The 23,305-nt window shown below is 58.6% G+C and overlaps 1 protein-coding gene across 1 annotated transcript; it reads left to right on the top strand.

The window, feature by feature from the left end:
* The first annotated feature begins 7,347 nt into the window (after positions 1-7,347).
* PMVK (phosphomevalonate kinase) lies at positions 7,348-15,388 on the top strand. Its single transcript, XM_021682007.1, has 5 exons — positions 7,348-7,524; positions 9,105-9,168; positions 11,844-11,996; positions 14,082-14,211; positions 14,948-15,388. Exons 1-5 carry the CDS (start codon positions 7,430-7,432, stop codon positions 15,082-15,084), a joined length of 579 nt encoding a protein of 192 aa, XP_021537682.1. The 5' UTR covers positions 7,348-7,429; the 3' UTR covers positions 15,085-15,388.
* The last annotated feature ends 7,917 nt before the right edge of the window (positions 15,389-23,305 follow it).

Raw genomic sequence — 23,305 nt, 5'->3', positions numbered from 1 at the left:
GGTGCAGACCTCGCCTCCCCCACTACTTCGTGCCTGGCCTGCGCTCTCCCGGACCCCAGACGGCGCTGGGCTCCTGCTCAGGACTCCTTCTTCCGGAGCGCCTCCTCGATTGCCTGGACATCCCCCGTGTGTGCAGGGGCAGAATGACGCGGTGAGACCTCGGGCAGGGGAGAGCGCCTGCAGGCTCCAGGAGGGAGCTGGGGTGGGCGGCAGGTGCTCGGGGGCCCGCGGGCTGCTGCGGGGCTTTAAGCCAGCGAGCTCATCTGAGTGGCTGCGGGCGGGGGCGGGGGCGGGGCCCTGAACCCCGAGCCGCCAGCGCGCGGTTATAAGGTCTGTGGGGCATGGGGAAGTGTTCAAGAACGTGGCGTCCAGTGGAGCTGCTTTCTGCGGCAGGAGGGACTCGTTAGACCTCAGGAAGACTCTCCTCCTAGGCAGAGGGTCCGTGATAGGGGCTGGGGGTCTTCAGAAAACGAGTCTTCCGGACGGGGGTTTGGGAGGACCCGGACAGGCTGGCCCCAGCCCAGGGTCTGGATTTGGGTCCCATGAGGAGCCTATGTTAGCCTGTTCACGTTCCTGGTCTTCGGCAGGTGCTCAGAATTGACCCGTCTACTCGGGTCGCCCGGGCTGGGATTCCGGCGAGAAGGAGGCCAGCTTCCTCATCCTGGGAAGGGGGGCACAGCCTGGCCCCCTGGGTTCCCAGAGGGTGTGGGTGCTTGCTCCGGCTTTTCAGGTTCTTCTCCTCCGGGCCCATTTTCTTCATTTGCATGACAAACTCAGGGAGGCTGGAAAGAGCCCCCAAGCGCCCCCTTACCTGCACGGGGCCAAGCAGTGCTGAGCTGGCTCTCCCAGAAACTGCTGAATCAGGGCGGAAAGGAGAGCCATGAACCCGAAGGGTCTGCTGGGGAGGCCCAGGACAGCAGGGCCACTGGCCACTGATCACCCTGTCTCTGGGCTGACCTAGGTAGGTGATGCTCACGCCCCCGTTGTAGGTCACAGGGTCCCGTCCCCGTCACCCCCGTGCACCCACAGCCTCACTGTGACGAGGGAACACACCGCTCCAGGTCACAGAATGCTGTCTTGGTCATGGGGCCAGCATGTGGAGATGGGCCATGGGAGGCTAGAGCTGGGGGGCAGCACTCCCCACCCCAACACACACGCACATGGCTGGTCTGTTCCGGGGGTGGGGGGGCCTGGGGGCAGGCCCACTGGACTCTGCCGCCCGGCCCTGCTTGGCCTCCCAGGCTCTGGCCTGGACCCTTCCCATTTAAGCGCTTGGCTTATCTGCCTTTTCTGCTGAGCTCAGAGCTCGGCTCCAGGGGTGGGGGGCAACTTGGGGGAATCACTCGAGTCAGGGGTGTCTCAGGCCTTCTGCTCTCAATGGAAAAATTTTGCTTTCTTTGGCCGTCCCCACTTCCCCTCTGTCCCCTGGTCTGCCCTTCTTCCCTCCCATCCCTGCTCCTCACTGTCCAGCCTCACTCCTTTCCGGGCTCCTGCACTGCCCCCTCCTCGGCACCCTCAGCCCCGCCTTCCATCGCCAGTGCCCCCGCCAGCCCTTACCACCCCTGTCTCTCGCTGCCATCCCAGGCCCCGTCTCTCGTCTAGTCTCTCGCTACTGCCTCCTAGTCCCGCCCATCCTAGGGGGTGGGGGGTGCTCGGTGAGAATGTTGGGGGCAGACGTTGGGCCTCTACGACCCCCACGAGCTCCTTGAAGGTCAAAGTGCGTATTCCTCTGAGAACTTCTCCCAGCGCCCCCTGTGGGCCCGTCGCTGGCCTGGCTGGCTTGTGCCTTGGGAACCTCCCAGGGCCACCCCGATGCAGGGATGTCCCCCCATCCGGGCTTGTTCTGGACCACAGGTGTTGCTGGTCGCTTCACGCGTCACAGGCTCACAGCGGGTCAGGTAGGGACCCTGCAGGGTGGGGGTTGGCCTGCGTGGCCCTAAACCCAGACAACAGGTCCCTCCCTCCCTCCCCCCCTCCCACTTGATCACTCAGCTGTCTGAGCCACAGAAGCCCCTTGTCACCCGCTCTTGCGGAGTTGTCTGAGTTCCCTACCCCTCACCTCGTGGAAGGTTGGGGCCCTTCTCCTTGGTAAGCTTTGGCTTCCAGAAGAGGCCCTGCCCCATTCACCCGCCCGTTCTTTCTTCTGGGCCACATGGAGGCCCAGCCCAGGTCTCTCCTACCTAGACCTTTGGTCTGAGCAGGCTCTGAGGTCAGAAAACCCAGTCTCAGGGCCCCACCACTGCCCACCTGTGGGCCTCAGGCGAGGTGTTCCTCCTTGCTTTTGGGCTCAGCTTTCCCATCAGTAAAGTGGAGACTGTAAGCAACCCCCCAGAGGTTGTCGCAAGGGTGAAATCAGTCACTGTAGGACAAATGAAAAAGCTGTACAAACAGTAGTTGTCACAAAGAGTAGTTTTCTTAGTTTACCTAAGCTCTAAGGGGGGAGCTGGGGCCTCCGTGAACCTCGGACGCGGGAGGAGAGGGTGCTGGTTCCCAAACCATGTGTTAGGGGCTGGCAGGGGAAGGAGCTAACTTGCATTTAAATCTGGGCCGGGTGCCGTGCAGACCGCAGTCCTTGCCCCTGAGGCTGCCTGGATTGGTCTAACAAGCAGAATTTTATCAGTCCTTTCTCAATGGTGCCAGGGAGGACACAGCCTGGCGGGTCAAGAGGAACTGTGAAGGATAATAGGATTTGTGACGGGAGGGTCTTCAGCCTGGGCAGAGGTGACGCTTGAGGGAGGGGAACAGCCCTGCGGCCACGGCCAGGCCAGATGGTTAAGGGGACGGTTCAGGATTCTCCCACAGCCCACCTGCAAGGCTCCGGAGGAGCTTTGCAGGGGGCAAGGCGGAGGGTGCCATCAAGGGCATTGGGGGCAGGGCACCTGTATGAAGGAAGATGCACACAGGTGCTGTGTCGTTGGCAGCCCGGAGGAAGGGACCAGCTGTGAAACTGGGGTAGTTAGTAGGTGTTGGCCAACAGCCCAGGGGAGGGGTACCGTGGGCCTGACTTGGAGCATGCGTTAGAGTGGCCCAGCCTCGGATGGGCCTAGGCCAGGGGCCGGGGGGTCAAAAACTCCTGCTTCCCAGCCCTGGGACAGGTGGGTGACCATGTCCCCCTGCAGTGCCCCGAAAGGAAGATCTAGTGTCGCAGGGCTGGGCTGGACTTTGCAGGATATGGGAGAGGGAGAGAGCCAGCCTTCCAGTAGCTCACCCATTACCCCAGACACGTGTGTGTCCCCTCTCCCCATTCCCTCCAAGGCAGGGCTCCTCTGGAGAAGTTCTGACCACCGCTGACACTTAACCCTACTGAGCCTGAGGGGAGCGACCTGTCCACCGAAGTCGTCGCTGAGACCCTGTCCACAGTCAGAGGGACGCCCGTCAGCAGGAACCGAAGGCAGGTGCTGTGGAGAGGAAAGCATCAGCCCCCTTTGGGAGGCCCGGCACCTGTGGGCCACATAGACCTGCCATGCTTGCTGATCTAGAAGGCAGCCTCGGGCCCTCGCCGAGGCAGCCCGTGGGAGAAACCGTGGCATGCGGCCTGCCTCTCTCATCCAGGTGGGCCGAAAACTGTTCAGGGTTCTTCTATCCTGCTGAGAAGTAGGCCTTTGAGAAGGTAAGACCATCAGTAACTGTTCACAGATGAGGAGACCGGGATAGAGGAGATGGCTTGCCTAAGGGACCCGTCATAGCTGGACTGGGACAGGGGAGGAAGACTGACCCCAGGCAGGCCTCAGGACACCAGTGGGCTCTTGAAATGTCAGTAGTGCTATTCACCCCACTCCTCCCAGGCTGGCCCTGGGCTTGGAAGCGACTGAGCTCCCACCTGTGTGTCTCCATCAGGGCCGCGCCCTCCCCCTCCCCAGGCACTTCCTCAGTGGCCACCTGCTGCCACCAGGAGGCCCCAGCTTGTGGGCAGGAGAAGGCTAGTCCTAGGAGAGCCCTTCATGGGCATCACGCCCACCTCTTTTGTTCAGAGGTGAGTGAGAACTGAGGCCCAGAGAGGGAAGTGACTTACCCGAGGTCACAATGCTTGCTAGGGGCAGGGTGAGGACCAGAGCCCTTGGCTGCTGACCCCAAGAGTCCTCTCCCTGTTCTTTCTCCCTTCCCTCCTGTCTCCACATTTTCAAGCTTGGAACTCAGGTTCTCAGGTGAGCTCTGGAGGAGCTGGTTCTTCCTCGTGTGGCTCTTGAACTTTGACCTCACTCATGGCTCCTTGTGCAGAGACATCTGGCCACACGGAGGGGCAGCGGCTGGACAGACAGGAGGCTGGACCTGCAGGGGGCTGGGCTGGGAGGGAGGGGCCCTTGGGAGCTGCCCCTGGGACCTGAGCAACTGGGTTTGGGGTTATGAGGGCTCAGCCTTGAGGATGCCCACAAGGGGCCCTTCTGGCTTCCAGACTGGCCCCAAAGAGCCACCCTCCTCTGCTTATTTGTGTCCATAGGGTGTGCACCCAGCAGGTCACCGCTGTGCTTGGGAAGCGTGAGTGCGGTGCTGGGGAGAAGCACAGGGAAGCAGCTCTGGGCAGCCTGTCGAGGCTGGGAAAACGGTCTTGCTGCAGCCACGCAGACCCAGCTGCTCCGCTCCCAATTCCTGACTCTGAGGCGTCTGTCCGCCTCCTTTAATACAATAAAACCAATCTCTGTCACTAAAACACCATGGAATGAAATCAATAAATTACTCTTCCAGTGGCAGGTGGATGTGGGTCAGTTCCCCAGCTCCAAAGCTGACATTCAGCGCACAATCATCAACACAACAAAAATAGTTCTCTAAAGCATGAATCTTTATTTAAAAAATCTGGTTCTGGGTGCCTGGGTGGCTCAGTCGGTGAAGTGTCTGCCTTCGGCTCCAGTCACGATCCCAGGACCCTGGGATCCAGTCAGGCTCTGCGGAGAGCCTACTCCTCCCTCTGCCTGCTGCTCCCCTGCCTGTTGTGCTCTCTCCCTGTCAAATAAATAAACAAAATCTAAAAAAAAAAAAAAAAAAAAAGGTCTGCCTTTTTAGGGAGGGGTTACTGTCAGGGGTACTTGTGTTCCTGAGTCCTGGGGCCACTTCTCTGTAGTGCGAGGTGGGCACTGGCTGCTTCAAGCCTCGTCTTCTGGAATCCCCGAGGCAGCTCCCCGAGGCAGCGCGGTCTGGCGTCTCCCAAGAACTCCCGCCATGCCTTCCCGGCTCATCTGTGCTTCTGCCAGACGGTCCTGGCCCTCCCCTCTTTGCCGCCTCACCTCAGCAGCATCCCAGCCTGCAGACCAGGCCTTCTAGCCTAGAAGGAGGGCTTCACGTTTGTGCAGACCCATACGGCTTGCAGAGGCTTTTCACTCATACTAACTTATTTGAGTTCTTTTGGTGGTGGCAGGATGAGCAGATGTTGTCGAGCACAGAGTTTCTTTTCTTTTTTTTTCGATTTTTAAAAATGTATTTATTTGACAGACAGTGACACAGCGAGAGGGAACACAAGCAGGGGGAGTGGGAGAGGGAGAAGCAGGCTTCCCGCGGAGCAGGGAGCCCGATGCGGGGCTGGACCCCAGGACCCTGGGATCATGACCTGAGCCAAAGGCAAACGCTTAATGACTCAGCCACCCAGGTGACCCGAGCACAGAGTTTCAAGGGCTAGCAGTGTCCCTGCGAGGGAAGCACGGCTCTGGGGAGTAGATGAGCGAGTGGCCTTGGAGAGCAGGGCGGCTGAATGGGTGACTCTGCAGGCTGAATGGCTTCGGGTGGCGACAAGGCCCAGGGTGTCCCTTGGGAGCTGGTGTCTGCGGAGGAGGAGGAACCCTCTGGCCATCTGAGGTCAGGGGTCACCATGCAGGCAATGAGGCCTCAGAGAGTGGTGATGGGAGCCGGTGGCCAAGCTGCGGTGAAAGGGAGCAAGTCTCGGGATTGCTGGCTGTCAGCACTGCCGAGGGAAAAGGCTGCCCAGCCAGGTAGGTTAGGAGCCTTGCAGGAGCCTGAGTTTTCCAAGAGGCGAGGGGATAAAGGCCAGGAAGCCGAAATGGGAAGGAGGGAGACCGCAGACATGAAGTCTGTGCTGAGGTATGAGGGCTGGGGGGTGATAAGCCCTCCATTTGAGAGGGCAGTGGGGGACACTGAGATTCACTTGAGGCAGCGGGCAGCAGGGGAACTTGAGAAGCGGTTAGGATATTTCTGATCATCATTGGGAATTCCCGGGAGCTCGTAACAGCGGGGATGGGAGAGGCGTGAGTGTGAAATTTGGGTCAAGTGAAGGAAGGGACTGGGTGGGGGGGAGTCGCAGTCCTTGCTAGTGATGGAAGAGGGATTTGAGCTTTCCGTGGAGTCCCGAATAAATGCTTATTGAGGGTGTGCTGGAAAATCTGATCCTGTGTTGCATTCTGAAACCACAGAGCGCTCACAATGAAGAGCAACTCCACGTCTGGATGATGCTGGAGAGTTCACCTACTATACGGGCAGCCCTGTGGGACGCGCGTTACCGACGATGAACTCTGTGACTCGCTGAAGGTCCTGAGAAGCGTCCGGGCCGGGTCAAAGCCCCACTGCGGGCAGCCTTCTGAGCGCACGGTGAATGCGGTGACTGCAGAGTTGCTTCAAAACCAAACCCAACACAGGACCTTCCAGAAGCCCGTTCTTTCTGCACCTGGCCGTGCCCCGCTCTGCTTGGCTTCCGTGCCACGCTTCCGGTGCTCGGGGAGTCTGCGGTTCTCCGCAGCAGGTGCCCACGCCGCCCCTCTCCTCTCTGACGGACTTCGCGGCTCGCAGTAGCGGGCAGCTCAGACACGCAGGCCCCCGAGTCCTGGCCGAGCGCGACGGCGCTCACTGCTGCGGGCTTTCGGGCAGCGCACAGACCCCCGCATCGCCCGGCTGCGGGCCGGACTCCGGGTAACACGAGATCGTCTGGTCCGGGCGGGCTCCCCAGCCCCTTCAGCGCGCCGGGCCGGCCAGGCCACGCACCCGCCCTCCGCGGCTCCCGCGCCAGCAAAGCCGCGCGGCGCGCCCCTCCCCGCGTGACGTCACAGGCACGCCCCCGGCGCCCCCGCCTCTGGCCCCTCCGGAAGGACCCACGTTCACCGCGGGGCACCGACGGGGTCGCTCTAGCACGTGCGCCTCAGTGCGCGCACGAGGAGGCAGCCTTGAAGACCTGTCCAGCGTTATCTCGTTTGCTCTTTCCCCCTAATGTTTGCAGGGTTGTGTGGAGCGCAACGTGAGGCTCACCTCGGGGCACTTCGAGACGTCACCCCCTAGAAGGAGAATGGTTGTGTCCGAGTGACGTCAGGCTCTGGGCGGGGCCGGGCCGTTCCAAGGAGCCCCGTAGGGGAGCGTCCTTCGGGCGGGGCCACGCCTTCCGTCGGCGTGCGGCGGCAGGGGGCGTGTCCGCGGGCGGCCCTCTCTGCGGCTGCGCGGGCGCTGACCCGGGTCCCAGCACCGGAGACGTCCTGGACGGCGGCGGGGAGGTGGCCGCATGGCTCCGCAGGGAGACGTCCCGCGCCTGGTGCTGCTAGTCAGCGGGAAGAGGAAGTCCGGGAAGGACTTCGTGGCCGAGGCGCTGCGGAGCAGGTCTCCGCGGGGCGGGGCGGAGGGGCGCCAGGTGGCGCGAGGGCTGGGCTCGGGGTGGTGTCCGCGGGCGTCCCGGACCAGGTGACAGCTGCGGAGGCGGCCGCCGGGTGGCCGGGCTTCTTGGAGCCTGCAGGGCGGGAGCCCATCAAACCCCAGGACCCTTTCGTTAAGCGCCGGGTTGGGGTACTAGGCAGTAGTAGAGGTCACAGAGGGATGGATCCCCGGATCCAGGACTCAGATCACGCTTTCGTCTGGCTCCCAGGAGTGCGTCCCCTCTGCTCTAGCTCCTGGCCTCAGTGTTCTGTGTCAGCGAGGTGCTGTGGGTGGGAACAGTTCTGCTGGGACGGGGAGGGGGAGGGGGCTGGACGAGGTCGTGGGGGGCCCGGGCAGAGGTCGTCTCGGGCTCCCGCCAGGGACCCACCCCCTTTCCCTTAGCTGCATTTCTCCTTGCACCCCACACAGGAGTCAAATAGTGGCCGGAAGCACACTCTGTGCAGTTGCATCCGTGGGGTTCGCAGCCTGACTCCCCACCTGCTCGTTTGTGATCTTGCAGATTACCCATTGTCATCTCATTTTTGTCATCTGTGAAATGGGGATCATACTAGGCTGCTTGTAAGGATTACAGAAGTAATGCATGTGAAGAGCTTAGAACAGTTGTTGGGTCTAGCAAGGACAGCGAAATGGTGGCTGTTAATTTGCATATTCACGTATTGGCTCAATACTCTTCAGTACTCCGCAGTGTTGCTTTGCGTGGGTCAGTTTTCACCCTCAGGTTCCTCCTCTGAACGGTGGACATAAGGGCGACCGTCTTACTGGGTCAGTGTTGGAGAGAGTCTGTGTCAAGGGCAGGAGCTGTGTGTTACCCGGATCAAAATACAGCGCCCCACGGATGGCTGATGGAGTACACTGAACAAGGGAATGAGTGATTTAGGTTGTGGTGACCACATCCGTGGAGACCGAGATACCCTGGCTGTGGGAGAACCAGCGGAAACCTCATCCAGGGAACATTGCCAGTGTCATCCTAACTTGTCTGACTTGTTAGTTTCAGGACTGTTGCACATTCCTGTTTCCTAATAATCCTGTAGGAGACAGAACAGAAAGTGCTATCCCCACTGTATGGGTGAGGAGTTAGGGTCAGGGAGGAGGAGATGTGACAAAGTTACAGAGATAGAGTAGCAGAAACGCGACTCTGGTTGGCTCAGTCAGGAGCGCATGTGACTCTGACTCTTTTTTTTTTTTTTTTAAAGATTTTATTTATTTATTTGAGAGACAGAGAGCATGAGAGGGAGGAGGGTCAGAGGGAGAAGCAGACTCCCCACTCAGCGGGGAGCCCGATGCGGGACTCGATCCCGGGACTCCAGGATCATGACCCGAGCCGAAGGCAGTCGTTTAACCAACTGAGCCACCCAGGCGCCCCGTGACTCTGACTCTTGATCTCAGGGTCATGAGTTCAAGCCCCATAGAGTCTACTGAAAAAAAACAAAAAGGAGGAAGGAGAAAGGAGAGGGGACCTCAATGCCCTGGACTGGTCAGGGGGCTGGAAACTAGGTTAACTGGGTCTGGCTCTCCCCGTCCTGCAGACTCGGCGCGGATGTGTGTGCCGTCCTCCGGCTCTCCAGTCCACTCAAGGAACGGTACGCTCAGGTAGGTCGTGGCTCTGTGGCATCTGGGGGGTCGGAAGGAGCCAGCGTATGGGCCTCGGCTGCCGTGCTGGTTGTCACGAGCAGGGTCCCTACAACCACTGTCGGCAGGGTGGTGGACAGCGCTTGATTTTTTGTGGCTTGACCGTTTGGGGGCATTTTCACCTTAAGCTTCCGGCCACCTCCCCAGAGTGTGTTCAGGAAGGCGTGTCCAGTAGGGGCCGGAGAAGTGAGTTGCCAGCTCTGAGGCTGGGTTATTAGTGAGGGTCTGGAATTCCTCTCTTAGACATTGAATCACCTGGGGCGTCAAGCAAGATGTAAAACTGGGCACAGAGAGCGCTGCATTTGTATAAAAATGGAGAAAAATCGTAAATATATTTGCTTCTATTTTCAGCCGTGTAACAGGTATTTATGGGGTGCTGGATGTGAGGAGCCAGGGCAGGATATGTAGAGGACTGTGTTGTTGGCTGCCTCCAGCAAGGGGGGCAGTGGCGGAGAGAGATCTTTCACTGTAAACAAATCTGTATCTTGTGAATTTTGAACCATGTGGATTAAAAAAAAAAAAGAGGGTCATAAAAAAATAAACGGGACCTCTTAGAGCCTTGGCAAAGCCTTGGTTCAGACAGGGAGCCCTGAGGGTGAGACCAGCTTCCCAGACTGTGAGGAGCATTCGTTGCTTACATTTCTGCCCTTGACTTCTGGGTGCTTCCGTCCAGGGACCTGTGCTCACAGCCCCCTGGTCAGGTGGCCTGAGTCTGGCCTTCTGGGGCCACGCAAAATGAATGTCTTCCTTTTTCCATGCATCAGTCCCCTATCCATGGGCAGTATCCTCCTGTACCATTTGATCTTCTCCCAGCAGCTAAACAGACCCATTTGTAGGATGGCAGCCTGGGGGACGGGTCCTGGGGAGAACAGGTGCAGGGGTTTTACAGTTTTTTTAGTGGGAACCTTTTCCAAATGAAGTTGGATGAAGAAGTTCCTTGTATCCAGCAGACAGACCAGGAGGGATTCTGATGGGGGGGGGAGGGGGAGGGGGGCAGAGGGTGGAGGAGATGGGGCTCAGCCTACCCACTGGGACCTGGGCACTTCGGAGAACCCCAGGGCTCCAAGGAGCAGTTTGAAAACCACTGATCTACTTCCAGAGTTCCCAAATTAGCCCCTGGTCCAGACTTATGAGCCAGGCTGGCATGGGGGTTGCGGTGGGGGTGTGGGCAGGAGTTTTGCATTTTTTTAGAAAGTTTTATTTATTTGAGATAGAGTGAGAGAGAGAGTGAGCACAAGGGGGGTGCCGAGGGAGAGAGAGAAGCAGGCTTCTCGCTGAGCAGGGAGCCTGATGTGGGACCCTGGGATCATGACCTGAGCCGAAGGCAGACGCTTCACCACCCAGGTGCCCCAGGAGTTTGCTTTTTTTTTTTAAGATTTTATTTATTTGACAGAGAGAGACACAGCAAGAGAGGGAACACATGCAGGGGGAGTGGGAAAGGGAGAAGCAGGCTTCCCGCGGAGCAGGGAGCCCAGTGCGGGGCTCGATCCCAGGACCCTGAGATCATGACCTGAGCTGAAGGCAAACGCTTAACGACTGAGCCACCCAGGTGCCCCGAGTTTGTATTTTTAAAACCTCAATAGGTAACCCATAGGCCAGCCTACCCTTACGTCTCCCACTCCCATTAGAAAACAAATCCGAGGTGCCTCTCTGGCTTAGTGGGTGGAGCCTGCGACTCGATCTCGGGGTTGTGAGTTCAAGCGCCACGTTGGGTGTGGAGCCTACTTAAAAAAAAAAAACCACACAAACACAACAAAAACCACCCAGAATGAATGTTAGTGCATTGTTTTTTTAAGTCACAAAGGGAACTATAATTGAAAAGCAGAACGGAAGGCTTCTGGTGGCCGCTGCTCCCCTGTGCTCACGAGTACACGGGGAGCGAGTCACCAACAGGAGGTGGCTGCTGGCCTCACCTTGGAGCAGGGCACAGGAACGTGACTGACCTGCGGGGCCGCGGCCCTTCAGTTTGCAGACGAAGAAACAGTCCGAGAAGGTCTACTGTAGTGAGTTAGCAGAGGAGCTGGAAGCTGCCCTGAGTGACAAGTTTCAGACCCCTTCCTGCCCCGGAGGCCCCTGGGAGGACCCCTCCTGTCCCCCGTGTCCCTGGGGAAGCGAAGGCGAGCCAGGATGGTCCGAGCGGCCCCTCCTGCTCCGGGAGTGCCTGGAGCCAGATGGAGGAGCTGGGAACTTGGGGGTGGGGGGGAGGAGGGAGACCGGGAAGCCTGGGGCAGACAGTGCCGGAGGGGCTGGGGAGGTCGTGGCATGCGCTGTTTTCAAGTTTCTCCCTTTGGTTGAAGGCTAAGCCTGTGCCCAAGGGATGCAGACTAATTTCAGGATTAGTGTAAGCCAGAAATAATTGTGGAGGTAAGCTGTTGCAAAAGAGAAAAACCACATCATGCATTTTAAAGACAAACCGAAACAATTTCTGGATTACCCCGGGCTTTTCTTCCTTCTGCTGCTGTTTGGGATTTCTTCATTTCTAGCGCCCTCCGAGTCTAGGTGGCAGCCTCCTCGTCCTTGCACCGTCCCCGCAGGGGTGGTGGGGTGGGGGCGGGGGGGGGGGGACGGCCTTTCCCCTGTTTCAGGAGAGACCGGTGAGGCGGAGGCTGCTAGTGCGGGCACTGTGCTTTGGGCAGGAGCACGGCCTGGACTTCCAGAGACTCCTGGGCGCCAGCGTCTACAAGGAGGCCTATCGGAGGGACATGATCCGCTGGGGGGAGGAGAAGCGCCAGGCCGACCCAGGCTTCTTCTGCAGGAAGGTCGTGGAGGGCGTCTCTCAGCCCGTCTGGGTGAGTGGGCTCGGGGGCGGCCTTTGGACACTCGCCTTCTCCATCCGTGTCTTCACTGGCTTCCCCTCCTGCCGAGTGTCACCAACAGTCTTAGCGCCTGCCCTGGCTTCTCTCCTCATCCCCTACAGCCCCCTCACCACCCAGCAGCCAGAATGGCCGCTTAGGAACAATCCAAGACAGGTCACTGCTCTGTTGAGAACCTTTGCCTGTTGTTCTGTTGAACCACCTTGAAGTCGTAACGCACACTTCTAGGCCTTGAATGATCGGGTCCTGCTGCCCGGTTAGCCTCCCTACTCCTTACGCTGTGGCTGCATCGGCCTTCTCTCCGTTCCTTAAGTCAAGCTCCTTCTGGAGTCAGGGCCTTTGTGGGTGTTCTGCCTGTTGGAGAGCCCCTTCTTTGCCTCTTCACTGGGTTCACTCTAGCCCGACTGCCATGCCGCCTCCACCAGGAAGCCTTCCCTGATACCCAAGCCTTAAGTGATGCCTCCTGTCCGGTGCTCCCATAGCAAGCACCTCACCCCTTTCTGACCTCGTCGTTCTGGCAGCCGGGATTCTCTCCGTGTACCTGGCCCGGCTCCCGAAGATCTGGGGGGTACATCAATGCAAACATAAAATGAAGTACCTGCTCTCTGGGCACTTACATTATGACACGGGCTGGAGGGGGTTAGGCCCCCAACCAACATAGAATGCCTCAGGTGGGGATAAATCCTAAGGAGCAAAACTGAGCAGGCCAGGGCTCTGAGGAGGCTTTCCCTGACCTGGCATTGAGCAGGGCCTGCAGGAGGCCAGGGACTGGGCCAAGTGGGTATTCGGCGGGGCCGGGGTGGGGGGCGGGCAAGTGGCAGGAGGTGAGGCTGAGACTCGCAGGTGCCTTGGAAGAGTGGGGCTGGGGCTCCCGAGCCACCCGAGGAGGAGAGGCATGGCTTCTGCGAGGGCCAGGAGAGGAAGTGGAGGCCAGGGCGCGGGTCTTTCCGCACGTGCTCAGACGGTGCTCGGCTGCGGGGATGAGGAGGGCTCCGCGCTGGCTGCAGGGGGTGGTGGAGTTTGGTGTCGCTGGTGCTGAGCTGGTGACGCTCGCTGCCGAGCACCGAGCGCACTGCTGGGCCGGAAGCTGCCCGGTTGGCGCCTGGGCTCCGAGGGCGTGAGCACCGGGTCCACGCTGCTCCCCGCGCCGGCCGAGCGCCCGCACACAGCTGTTCACTGGGACACGAGTGTGGAAGTTGCGGAGTGAACATGTGAGCGTCACCAACAGCCGCCGGCCTCTTCATTCGCTGGTCCGTGGACTCCGGGAGGGTGGCCACCCACCACGAACAACCTAATAGATGGTGACGATTTCAGGGTCCTTACTGCTTAGAGGAAGGTACACGGCGTGTCTGGCCTGGGGCAGGGGGGGCAGGAAGGGAGCCAGGGTGGTAGGAAGCCTCCCGTACGAGGGACACTGGGGCAGAGATGTCGCCCGTGAGGGAGCCTGGCCTGCACTTGTCCAGGCAGAGGGGGCCGCGTGCGTCCCCGAGGAGGACGTGGTTGGCGTGTCTGGGGACAGGAGACCAGCTGGTGCGGTGGAGGGAATGTGGGAACACGATGGAAGTAGGTGCCAGATCGTGTAGGGCCTTGAAGCTGGGCATAGGCTTTGGATTTTCTTAGAATGATGGGAGGCCTCTGAGAAGTTTAGGGCAGTGACCTGACAAAATCAGACTTCAGTTTTAGAAAGCACTAGGGAGCAGGGCCCAGTTAGAGCATCTTTGTTTCTGGCCTCAGTCTGTTCATCTGTAAAACAAGTGTGTTGGACCCGCTGATCCGACCTCCAAGCCTGAGGCCTCTCCTTCAGCTCAGCAGCGGCCCCAGAACGTGGTGTGTCCACGGCGGAGCCATGTGGGCAGCGCAGGCTGCGGCGACCGGGAGGGCGGCCTGCATGGGGGGCAGTGGGTGACCATGGGGGAAGGGCGACATCTGTCTGGGTTCGCGAGCCCCTCCCAACCCTGTGCACCTGCTTGTGTGGAGGCGGCCCGGGTCTTCCCACCACTCCCAGGGCCCCATGCCTTTGCCCTGTGTCCTGCTGGTCACCTGCCTGCGCTCTTCCCGCAGCTGGTGAGTGACACTCGGAGGGCGTCAGACATCCAGTGGTTTCGGGAGGCCTACGGGGCTGTGACACAGACGGTGCGTGTGGTGGCTTTGGAGCAGAGCCGAAAGCAGCGGGGCTGGGTGTTTACTGCAGGTGAGCCGTGTGCAGCGTTTGTCCCCGGCCCCCCGGCCCTGCGCTCCGGTCTGCTCTCTTCCTGGCAGGCTGTGGGGGGCTGAGTGAGGGACTACAGAAGGGGATCTGGGGCCTGGGGCTCAGGACTGACCCCAGATTAGAGACTGGAGCGGGGTGGGGGAGGGTGTCCCCATGACCTTGGCCTGGTACCCCTGCTGGGCTGTCCTCTCTAGGCCAGTGGGACCCGCCACTGGGTCCTTCACCTCTGCTTTCCAGGTGTTTGATGAACAGCGTGTCTGTCGGGGGGCAGGCCCGGGCCCTGCCCTGTGGCTCCTCTCGTGCCCGAGGTCCTGGGACCCAGCGGGCGCCCCTCCATACTGCTGCCGTGCCCTGGGTGTCCACCACGGCCGGGCCTTTGCTGGCGCTTTTCGCACGATCGCACTCTACAGTGTGTAAACCTGCCCGGCAGACGCCTCCCCAGACGACTGAATCGGAGGCTTCACATGATGAAAGCCTCCTGCCCTGCTGGGTCGTCTGTGGTTTCAGAAGACCCATCCGCCCTCCGTGGCCAGTGGCCAGTGCAGGGCAAAGTCCATGGACACTCTGCGGGCCTCAGCTGGTGGTGGGGTGGGTGCGGGTGGCTCTCCGGTGGCAGAGGGGAGGCCGGGAGGGGCGGCTCCATCTGGGGCCAGCAGGCCTCCACGCCCGGCGTCCGCCCGCATGGTCGGGGCCCGACCTCACCATGCCTCTTGCACAGGGGTGGACGACGCTGAGTCAGAATGCGGCCTAGACAACTTTGGGGCCTTCGACTGGGTCATTGAGAACCACGGGGACGAGCGGCACCTGGAGGAACAGCTGGAGGACCTGGTGGCATTTGTCCACTCCAGACTCTAGCGCCAGGTCCCAGGAGCACCGGCCGCCTCGCCTCTGTTGGACGTGTGGTCCCGACGCTGGCTGAGGCAGGGAGCACACAGAGGGCCTAGGTTTCTTGGGGTCGGCAGATGGCAGACAAGTCAGGACACCCCTGGGGGCCTCGTTTCTTTGTGCAGAGACCGCCCTACCGCTTCAGGAGGAGACGGAAGGGCAGGGGGGCGTCCGCGGTGCTGGCCCGTCAGCCTGCGCAGCCCGGCTTCCCTGTGTGGACGCCCTCAGCCCAGGGCTCCCCAGCGTGGGTACTAATAAATCGTCTCAGAGCACATGCTCAGCTGGACGTCTCTCATTGCCTGGATGGCAGCACAGCTGGCGCGGGGTCCCAAGGGCCAGGGTCTGTGGGCCCTGCTCTGTCTTCCTCCTGGGCTGCCACGTCCTGCAGAGGCTGGTTTGCGCCACGCGGGAAGAGGGCCTGTTTGCGTGGGGGGCAGGATTGGGGTCTGAGGTTCTCATCTTCTGGGATGGCCCCACGAGAGGCTCCAGGTGCCACAGAAAGTGCCACCAGCAATTACCCAGGGGGACGGAGATCCATGGGCTCCTCGTAACCGCTGTGTGGCCCTGGGTAGGTCACATCACCATGTCGAGCCTCAGCGTGCCCACATGGGGTTTTGGACTTGACCTGTTTCATTTCATTTCATTTCATTTTATTTTATTATTTTTAAAAGATTTTATTTACTTATTTGAGAGAGTGAGTGAAAGAGAGAGGGAACAAGCAGGGGGAGCAGCAGAGGGAGAGGGAGAAGCAGGCTCCTTGCTGAGCAGGGAGCCTGATGCAGGACTCGATCCCAGGACGCTGGGATCACGACCTGAGCCGAAGGCAGACGCTTAACCACTGAGCCACCCAGGCGCCCCTTCACCTGCTATTATTATTTTTAAAGATTTTATTTATTTATTTGACAGAGACACAGTGAGAGAGGGAACGCAAGCAGGGGGAGTGGGAGAGGGAGAAGCAGGCTTGCCGCAGAGCAGGGAGCCCGATGTGGGGCTCGATCCCAGGACCCCGGGATCACGACCTGAGCTGAAGGCAGACACTCAACGACTGAGCCACCCAGGCGCCCCTAAAAGCACTTTTCGGATTAATGAAGAAGAAAAGAATGGCTCAGAGAGGACTGCCTGGGCTTGGAGTGCTGAGGTGTGGGCTCAGCAGCCGCAAGCCTGGTGAGAGTGTAACGACCTGTGTCTTCAGGGTTGCTGTTTGCTGCTCAGACGTGGGGTTCTCCTTCCCACTGAACCGGGAGCAACCCGAGGGCCCCGGAACGGCAGAGCCAGCAAGGGGCCAGCGTGTGTGCCTGGAAGCCCGTGTGTCTCCATCCTCCCTGGCGCATGTCCTCCAGGGTCAGGGATGCGGGTCCCTCCTCGGCCCGGAGGGCGGCCGTCCCTGCCCGCACATGAGATTCAGAGCTCGGGGCGGGTGTGAGCCGAGGGAGGGATCGCTCATGGTTCTTCCTCCCAGCTTGGCGGCGTGGGATCCACACACACTGTGTACGGCGATTGGATGCACGTCTGTGTTGTGAGATCACAAGTAGGGTTAGTTGGCACTCCGTTCACCGCACATCATTGTCGTGCAAGCGTGTAAACCACGTTTTCTTTCTTTTTTTTTTTTAAAGATTTTATTTATTTGAGAGAGTGCGAGAGAGAGTGCGAGAGAGCGAGAGAGAGTGAGCAAGGTGAGGAGCAGAGGGAGAAGGAGACTCCCTACTGAGCAGGGAGCTGGACGTGGGGCTCGATCCTGGGACTCCGGGATCACGACCTGAGCCGAAGGCAGCCACCCAACTGGCTGAGCCACCCAGGTGCCCCTAAACCATGTTTTCTTATCTGTTCATCTGTCTGGACATTTCGCTGTCTCCATGTCTTGGCTGCTGTGAAGGTGGGGGTGCAGCTGTGTCCTCGGTGTAGGGCTTTCCTTTCCTGCAGACACGTGTCCAGCAGTGGGGTTGCTGGGTGATCACCGAGGGATACTTAAGTCTGACATCAAGGAGGCAGGGACAGAGCAGGGAAGGGGAGGTGGGGCTGGCGGGCCTGACACGTCCCCGTCCTGGGAGCGCTGGGCTCCTGGCTCCGGGCTCCGGGCTCCGGGGAGGTTTGGAAGGCCAGTGGGTCCATCCCCACCTTTAACAGTGTGGCACTGATGCCTCCTAAAATGGGAGGCCCCAGTGGCTAACCAGCTACTTCTGGATTTGAAGTTCCTCTGTACTTAAAAAAATTTGATATTTGTCTAAATATCAAAATCAAGAATAACCCCAACTTTCAATTCTCTTTATGATGATGAGAGCTTTAGCTGCTTTTATTTCTAGGCATCCTCCCCACCTGCTGGTCTTTGCTGACTTTGTGGTTACGGAATCATGGTGCTGCTGTGAAGTTTTTATGTCACATGCTTATTATTTTAACAATGATTGGGCGCCTGGGCGGCTCAGTTGGTTAAGCGACTGCCTTCGGCTCAGGTCATGATCCTGGAGTCCCGGGATCGAGTCCCGCATCGGGCTCCCTGCTCGGCAGGGAGTCTGCTTCTCCCTCTGCCCTTCCCCCCCTCATGCTCTCTCTCTCTAATAAATAAATAAATAAATCTTAACAATGATTTGTAGCAGTAACATTCTCTTAAACGTTTATTCTGTTCCATTTCTTTTTTTTTTTTTTTTTTTTTTTAAAGATTTTATTTATTTATTTGAGAGAGCGAGAATGAGAGAGAGTACATGAGAGGGGGGAGGGTCAGAGAGAGAAGCAGGCTCCTCGCCGAGCAGGGAGCCCGATGCGGGACTCGATCCCGGGACTCCAGGATCATGACCTGAGCCGAAGGCAGTCGCTTAACCAACTGAGCCACCCAGGCGCCCCTTCTGTTCCATTTCTAAGCAGCTTTATCGAGATAATTGGTATGTAGTAACTGTGCATAATTAAAGTGTACAGTCTGATAATTTTTGACCTCTGTATACACCAACAACAGTTGCCACGGTCATGGCGGACCCAGAGCCGTCACCTTTGTCCCCAGGCCACCACTGATCTGCTTTCTGTCTCGATAGATCAGTTTGCCTTTTCAGTAATTGAACATCAAGGAGTCATACACTATAGGGGCGCCTGGGTGGCTCAGTCGTTGAGCGTCTGCCTTCCGCTCAGGTCATGATCCCGGGGTCCTGGGATCGAGCCCCGCATCGGGCTCCCTGCTCGGCGGGGAGCCTGCTTTTCCCTCTCCCACTCCCCCTGCTTATGTTCCTTCTCTTGCTGTGTCTCTGTCAAATAAATAAAGTCTTAAAAAAAAAAGGAATCATACAGTATATATCTTTTTTTTGGTCTCATTTCTTTCACTGAGCATAGTTATTTTGAGATCCATCCACATTATTGCAGGTTTCAGTAGTTTATTCTCTCTTGTTGCCGGTTCGTGGTATGAATATCCTGCAGCTGATCCGTTCACCTGTCGATGAACATGTGGGTTGTTTCCCGTGTTCGGACGTGACCAATAAAGCGACTGTGAACGTTCATGTGCAGATTTTTGCGTGGACATGTGCTTTCGTTTCTGCGGGGTACACACTTGTTTACGAAGTGGTCCCCAGGCAGTGTGCCACGTGGCCGCCGGGGCCGAGCGCGACCGGTTCCTCCCCATCCTCACCGATACTTGGTACGCTCAGTCGGATTGTAGCCATTCTGGTGGTGGTAACTCTATGGCATTTTATTTGCAGTCCCCTGATTAGTCTGACACAAACCCCACATTCAGTTTTGATCAAATCAAGCAGGGAACAGAGTGGGACATCCTCTGCGGGACAGGGCACATCTACAGAACCCCAGCGGCAGAGGGCCTGCTTGTGGTGCAGGACCGCGTGCCCCCCGCGGCCAAGGGGGAGGCCAGGGCGCCCGCCTCAGGGTGCCGTAGGAAGAGGAAATAAGAGGCATCCGGATCGGGAGGGAAGAAGAAAAAACCACCTCTGTCCATAGAGGGTCATCTGTGTAGGGTCTCCAGGAAAGCTACCTGAGCCGATAGGTGAGTTCAGCAAGATTGCAGGGTACAAGGCTGCTTTGTAAAAACCAGCTGTATTATCTTTATTAGCAGTGAACAATCAAAAGCGGAAATAAATAATGCAATTACAATAGCATAAAAATGTGAAATAGGGATGAGTCTGATAAAAGATATGCACACGGGAAACGAGCGTTGCTGGGAGATTGAAGACCTACAGGGACAGATGATCCCTGTCGAGAGACAGGACTCAGTGGGGATACTCATTTTTATTGAGGTGTAATTACGGTGAAACGTACTGATCTTTTTAAAGATGATTTTTATCGGGGTGCTTGGGTGGCTCAGGCAGCTAAGCGTCCCGACTCTTTATTTCTGCTCAGGTCGTGATCTCAGGGTTGTGGGATCAAGGGGCTCTGTGCTCAGGGTTCTTTCTCTCCCTCTGCCCCTCCCCACCCCTCATGTGCTCTCTTTCTCTCTGTCTTAAACAAAATAAGGATTATTTTTATTGAGGTATACCTGACACTCAGTGTTACATCAGCCCCACGAGTCTGTCATTACCACAGGACACTGCCCCTGCCTACACCCTGTGCCGTCCATCCCGGGCTCACTCATTCCAGGGCTGGGAGTGCAGCTGTGTCCACCTGCTCCCCCAGGGTCCCCCGTCCCCATGTCCCCCTCCCACCACGGCCCCCTCCCTGCACATCACCACCCCCACTGGACTTCACCCCTCCCCCTCCCCCATCCCACAACCACCAGTTTGTTCCCTGCATTTGTGGGTCTGTTTCTGCCTTTTGCTTGTTTTGTTTCTCATAGTCCACATGCGAGGGGACTCACGAAATGTGCTGATCTCAGGTGTCCATTTCCACATGTCCCACTTAGCCCCCGCTCTCCTGGAAGCATAGAACAGTTTCGCCTGTTCTAGAATTTCACGTAAATGGTTAACATCCAGTTTTAAAACACATTTAGAACAGTAATTTATTTCTAAGATTTAACTGGTTTACCGCTCACTTTGGTCCTTCCATGGTACCTCAGCTTCCCTGCTTTTGAATTTAGTATTTCAGTTCCTCTCCAGATGGTTGATGTGCCTTCAGAGATTTTCTTCATAAAGGGCACGTGGGCGATCTCTCTTCTGAACACAGTGAACCACGGCACTGCCCTGAGTTGCCCATGTGCATGGACACCGCCTTGGCTGGTGTGGGATCGTGACCTGGTTCCGCTGTCTGCCACGGTCAGTGTTGCTGGGTCTGAGGCCACCTCGACTTTTGTTCCTTTGAAGTAACCTCCTTTCTCCGTCTAGATGCTTCTGGAAGTTTTTTTCACCTTCATTTCGAAATTCAAGTTCTGGCATTTTCCAAGGCAGAACACAGACGTATCTCACGAGAGAAACGGTGGTGCTCATTGTTCCCCACAAAGCGTGACTGAGTAACGAGCTGGACATCGGGTGGTCGTAGACGTCCGCGGCCTGTCGCCAGCAGCAGTCACCTCGGGGGTGTGGCCCCTACCAGGTGTCTAGACGCTCTTTGTGTTGAGGAGCTGGTCTCCAGGATGGTGAATTCTCACCCCTAAAACTGGATTTGGATTTTAGAAAGAGCCAAAGGAAATTTGGTGCTAAATTCTGGTGAGGGGGGCCAGGTGAGGCGTGTACTTTTTGGCGAGAATAAACTGCCTGGAGCGTAACAGCACTAAAGCTTCCTCCAAGCCAGTTCTCGGGATTTTAAAGAGTCGTTCTGTCATCCATGCCTCGGTGCCTTTGCGTGTGCCGTCCTCCGCTGGGAGTGCCCCTCCCGCGGCTCCAGCTTGGACCTGTCACTCCCAGAGGGTCCCCTAGTGTGTGTTCTCGCTGCTCCACCCCCCTGCGAGCCACGTAGGAAATGGTTTTCTGTTTTTTGAATCTGGCTGGCGCTGGCAAGCGTTTGTGGAAATGGAAGAGTTCTAGAAGTGCTGGGAAGCAGTGCAGCGTCCTGAGCTCACTGCCATGAAGTAGCCAACGTTCAATGTGGCTCTCCAGAAAAACAAAAAAGCCCTGACTTCTAGCGTTGAACCATCCGTATGGAGGAAATGCTCCTGCTATTGCGAATTTCACGCCGCCAACGTGATGCCCACCGAACATTTGCAGATGGGCTCTCGCAGGACGTCTCAGCACGCTACTGTACCAGCACGTGCATCCCTGGCTTTCCCGCCACGGGGGCCCCGGGCTTTCTGTGCAGCGTGGTCCACGTGTGGTGATGTGTTCCCTGCACCTCTCGGGCCGTCCTCCTCATTCCACAGCAAGCGGGAGGAGGTCCAGACCCAGGGGCTTCTCCGAGGTGGCAGAGTTCATTCTGTCTGGAGCTCGCTGCACCACCCCCCTGCCCCGCCAAGGGGCCAGACAGGGCTGAGCTCCCCCAGTCTTCCCTTCACTGGTGTGGAGGTGAGGCTGCCTGCAAGGACCTGAGGACTCTGTGCTTGGCCCAGGACATCCCTGCGGGCAGCCAAGCTGTGACCAGTGCTGGCCTTTGTTGTGTTTGCTTGTGACCTGATGAACGGGTGACAGGGAGCTGAGCCCCCTTGGCTGTAGGAGAGCTGCGGCTGCCGGTTGCGTGGCCCAGTCCAGGACCTGGGGGGGCCCCGTTGTCTGACAGCCACATGAGACCAGGAGCCCCTCTGTCCATCTTAGGGCTTTAACCTTTTTCTTCCAGGTGGGTCCAGAGCGCATCCAGGCGGAGTTCCTCGGGAGCGCAGGCTGAGGGCTGCGAGGGCCCCAGGAGGTGACAGGCGGGCCTGCTGCCTGCACCTTGTTTGCCTTTGTCCTAAACGGCCTCAGCTGCTTATGGTAGGTCTGTGCCAGGGACTGTGCGGTTTCTGAGGGGCCACTGAGATGTGTGATGTGAAAACTCACCAAGACCACATCCCGGGGCTCCCGAGTCACCACCCGGGGCTTCGAGTCCCCGAGGGAGCCCGAGACCAGTGCCCTTTACCCAAGGGTGGCAGAGAAGGTCTGGCTTGAACCTGGGGAGCTTGGCCTGGGTCCCTGCTTTCTCAGCTTTCCCAGACTCCCCTGAGGAGGTCCTGTGTAGGTGAATCAAGCTGTACCAGGACAAGGGGGCCATGGGGCCACCTCCCGGAGGGGAACACTCCTGGCGTGCTGGGGACAAGGAGCAGAGATGGGGTACGTCGGGGCTGTTCCTCGGGCTGGGGCTCGGGAGGCGGAAGGCCCTGCCCTGCACTAGGCTGCTGTCCATCTGGACACTGAGGGTGCCTGCCGAGTGGAGACATTCCCAGCAATGTCCCTCTGTTGTGACATCCAGACCTGAGCCGGCGGCACGTGGGTCCCTCGGGCTCCTGCTGCCACGGCTGGCTGGTCCCAGAGAGGACTGCAGGCCGGGGCCGGGCACCGTGCCCGCGGCTCTGGAACGTGCCAGGAACTGTGGGGCCAGGCCTGCTGAGCCAGAGCCGCGGCGGCAGGACGGGCAGGGAGCCGCCCACAGACATCTCACCGCCAGCACCACGCGGGGGGCTCAGACCCCGTGGGCATCGCGCTTTACTGTTTACTACCTGCGCTTACGGGTGATTTAATTTCACTTTTGCGGTAACACTTTTCTTGTTCCATTTTAAAGCTGAAGACACGGGGGACACAGAAAGGTGAGGGGACTCCGGGCAGTGCATCTGCGGGAGCTTGCACAAGTCAGGCCCCTCTGAGCTTCGGCCTTGTCCCGCAGACGAGCGGGGAGGGCGGTGGGGGGGGGGGGTCCTGCTCCTCAGGTGCTCGCCCTGCGGGAGCACCGGCCCCAGACCGTGCAGCCAGAACCTGGGTTGGGCTGGAATTGAGCTTCTATTCCAATTTTAGTGTTTTCCCTCCACCTAGCCTGTGGGTATATGTGGAGCATTTTTGGAAAATGAGTTCTTATTAAGAAGTAAAGGGAAACCCAGAAATATAGCTATAGAGATGGGTGTGAGCACAGGGCGGGGGGCTGGTGCCGGGCCTGTGATGCTGAGCCTCTGGCGGGCTGGCCTGGCTCACCACACCGGTCCCCCCTCAGCTCGTCTGGCTGGCCTAGACTTTCACAGCCCCCCTCCCAGCAGGTCTCCTGCCACCTGCTCTGGGACTGGGTCCTGAGCACGACCCCCTGATGGACCTTCCGAGCCCGCCTTGAGCTGGGAGGGTACATCATTCAGAGCCAGCCCTGGAGCAGGCTCAGCTGCACCCTTTGGCGGCCCTGGGCCCAGAGTGCTTCTCCGCGCATTTTGGGACTCGAACGAACCCCT

Source organism: Neomonachus schauinslandi, chromosome 6 (assembly GCF_002201575.2).
Source record: "Neomonachus schauinslandi chromosome 6, ASM220157v2, whole genome shotgun sequence".
Classification (NCBI taxonomy): Eukaryota; Metazoa; Chordata; class Mammalia; order Carnivora; family Phocidae; genus Neomonachus; species Neomonachus schauinslandi.
The sequence above is the reverse complement of the archived record's forward strand: the minus strand, read 5'-3'. Positions and strand labels throughout refer to the sequence as shown.